The sequence below is a fragment of the Littorina saxatilis genome, linkage group LG15, assembly GCF_037325665.1.
Source record: "Littorina saxatilis isolate snail1 linkage group LG15, US_GU_Lsax_2.0, whole genome shotgun sequence".
Classification (NCBI taxonomy): Eukaryota; Metazoa; Mollusca; class Gastropoda; order Littorinimorpha; family Littorinidae; genus Littorina; species Littorina saxatilis.
Genome location: NC_090259.1, coordinates 40,798,361 through 40,800,860, shown reverse-complemented (window position 1 = coordinate 40,800,860; position 2,500 = coordinate 40,798,361). Strand labels below are relative to the sequence as shown.

Genomic DNA, 2,500 nt, shown 5'->3' with positions numbered 1-2,500 from the left:
ACAAGAAATGTCAGGTGTTATCAAACAAGAAATGTCAGGTGTTATCAAACAAGAAATGTCAGCTGTTATCAAACAAGAAATGTCAGCTGTTATCAAACAAGAAATGTCAGGTGTTATTAAACAAGAAATGTCAGCTGTTATCAAACAAGAAATGTCAGGTGTTATCAAACAAGAAATGTCAGCTGTTATCAAACAAGAAATGTCAGGTGTTATCAAACAAGAAATGTCAGCTGTTATCAAACAAGAAATGTCAGGTGTTATCAAACAAGAAATGTCAGCTGTTATCAAACAAGAAATGTCAGGTGTTATCAAACAAGAAATGTCAGGTGTTATCAAACAAGAAATGTCAGGTGTTATCAAACAAGAAATGTCAGGTGTTATCAAACAAGAAATGTCAGGTGTTATCAAACAAGAAATGTCAGGTGTTATCAAACAAGAAATGTCAGGTGTTATCAAACAAGAAATGTCAGGTGTTATCAAACAAGAAATGTCAGCTGTTATCAAACAAGAAATGTCAGGTGTTATCAAACAAGAAATGTCAGGTGTGCAAGCACGATTGTGTAACTTTTGTTTTAGGCCAAAAAAAAAATAGGTCTGTTTACGGTAACCCGACCGACCCTAGTTTTTTCGCGCGACCCTAGACTTTTTTTTGGCATTTGGAAAAAAAACAAAAAAACAAAAACTGTTTTTTTGGCAAAATTACGTAAAAATATGGTTTTTTGGAAAAAAAAAGAAAAAAAAAATCCCGACCTACCGACCCTATTTTTTTGGCCTGTGTTACCGTAAACAGTCCTATTTTTTTTTTGCCTTAAAACAAGATCATACAACATAGGGACGAATATATAAGCACTTTAAATATGGACACGAAACCTTAAGCAACAGCCACGCTGAATCATGAGTCTCCTTGGACGATTCAAATTACAACAACAACAACTAAACACACAAAAAGAGAAAAAAAAGAACAAGAACAAGAACAAGAACAACAACAACAACAACAACAGCAACAGCAGCAGCAGCAGCAATAACAGCGAACAACAAAATAAACATTTACTATAATTTTTTCTAGGGGCGGGGATATAGCTCAGTTGGTAGCGCGCTGGATTTGTATTCAGTTGGCCGCTGTCAGCGCGAGTTCGATCCCAGGTTCGGCGGAAATTTATTTCACAGAGTCAACTTTGTGTGCAGACTCTCTTCGGTGTCCGAACCACCCCCCGTGTATACTACATTGGGTGTGCACGTTAAAGATCCCACGATTGACAAAAGGGTCTTTTCTGGCAAAATTGCTTAGGCACAGTTAATAATTGTCTACCTATACCCGTGTGACTTGGAATAAGGCCGTGAAAAGTAAATATGCGCCGACATGGCTGCAATCTACTGGCCGTATAAAATTTCATCTCACACGGCATCACTGCTGAGCGCCTAGAACTCTACCCACGGAATATGCGCGATATAAGCCTCATTGATTGATTGATTAAAGAAGTTTAAACAATTTTCAGGATGAAAGTCGTGTTTCATTTCATTGCTTGTTATTCTCTCAGGCGCCAGGTGTTTTGTTCCGCAGAACTTTCAATTTATTGCACATGTCGTAAGCATTTAGAGCGCTAAGTCCCCTTTGTTTCTCACATCTAAACAAGCTTGCAATTTCTGTTTTCTTTCCAATAGATGCAGTTACAGAAGTACCAGAAGCTGTGGCTTCTGGAATTGGCGAAGGTGTTCTTAGTAAGTGTGATCCACATTTCTGATTAGTAAGGCCAACAAAAAAAAATAGGTCTGTTTACGGTAACCCGACCGACCCTATTTTTTTCGCGCGACCCTAGACTTTTTTTTTGGCATTTGGGGGGAAAAAAAACCAACAAAATCTTTTGGTTTTTTTTGCAAAATAACGTAAAAATATGGTTTTTTGGGGAAAAAAAAAAAATAATTAATCCCGACCTACCGACCCTATTTTTTGGGCCTATGTTACCGTAAACAGACCTATTTTTTTTTTGCCTATGCATAATTAAGCGCACAGTCCTGCCCAAGAACATGAACAAGAACAAATACTTTATTACATAGGTAATTACAAAATGCACTGAATATTCTTTGCACCCCGCAGTTAATGTCTGGAAGGAATTACGGGTTACTGGATTCAGTTGAAATACACGTTTGTTAATGTTTTAATTCTTTCTTTCTTTATTTGGTGTTTAACGTCGTTTTCAACCACGAAGGTTATATCGCGACGAAATGTTTTAATCAATAAGTCAGTTTACTGAAACGTTTTAATGCGAATTTGTAAATTGCAGAAAAGTACATGTATGCATACAGTTTACAAGTGAATCATCTCTGGACTTGAGTTCTTAGAATTGCTTTCGAGTCTGACAATATGCATGATCAAAGCTATGTAACTCTCGTGTCTAAGTTTCTTGCTTCAAAGGTTTTTTTTTACTGCAACATTAGCTTAATACAGATATTAGCTTTAATCGTCTTTGTTCTAGCTACCTTGACAATATTATGCACAGTG

The 2,500-nt window shown here is 36.8% G+C and overlaps 1 protein-coding gene across 1 annotated transcript in view; it reads left to right on the top strand.

Annotated features, from left to right (window-relative positions):
- LOC138948329 (SCO-spondin-like) overlaps positions 1-2,500 on the top strand; it is an 82,443-nt gene that overhangs the window by 13,009 nt on the left and 66,934 nt on the right. The window contains exon 3 of the mRNA XM_070319839.1: positions 1,663-1,719. Coding sequence (XP_070175940.1) covers positions 1,663-1,719 — 57 coding nt within the window. The remainder of the gene's footprint in view (positions 1-1,662; positions 1,720-2,500) is intronic.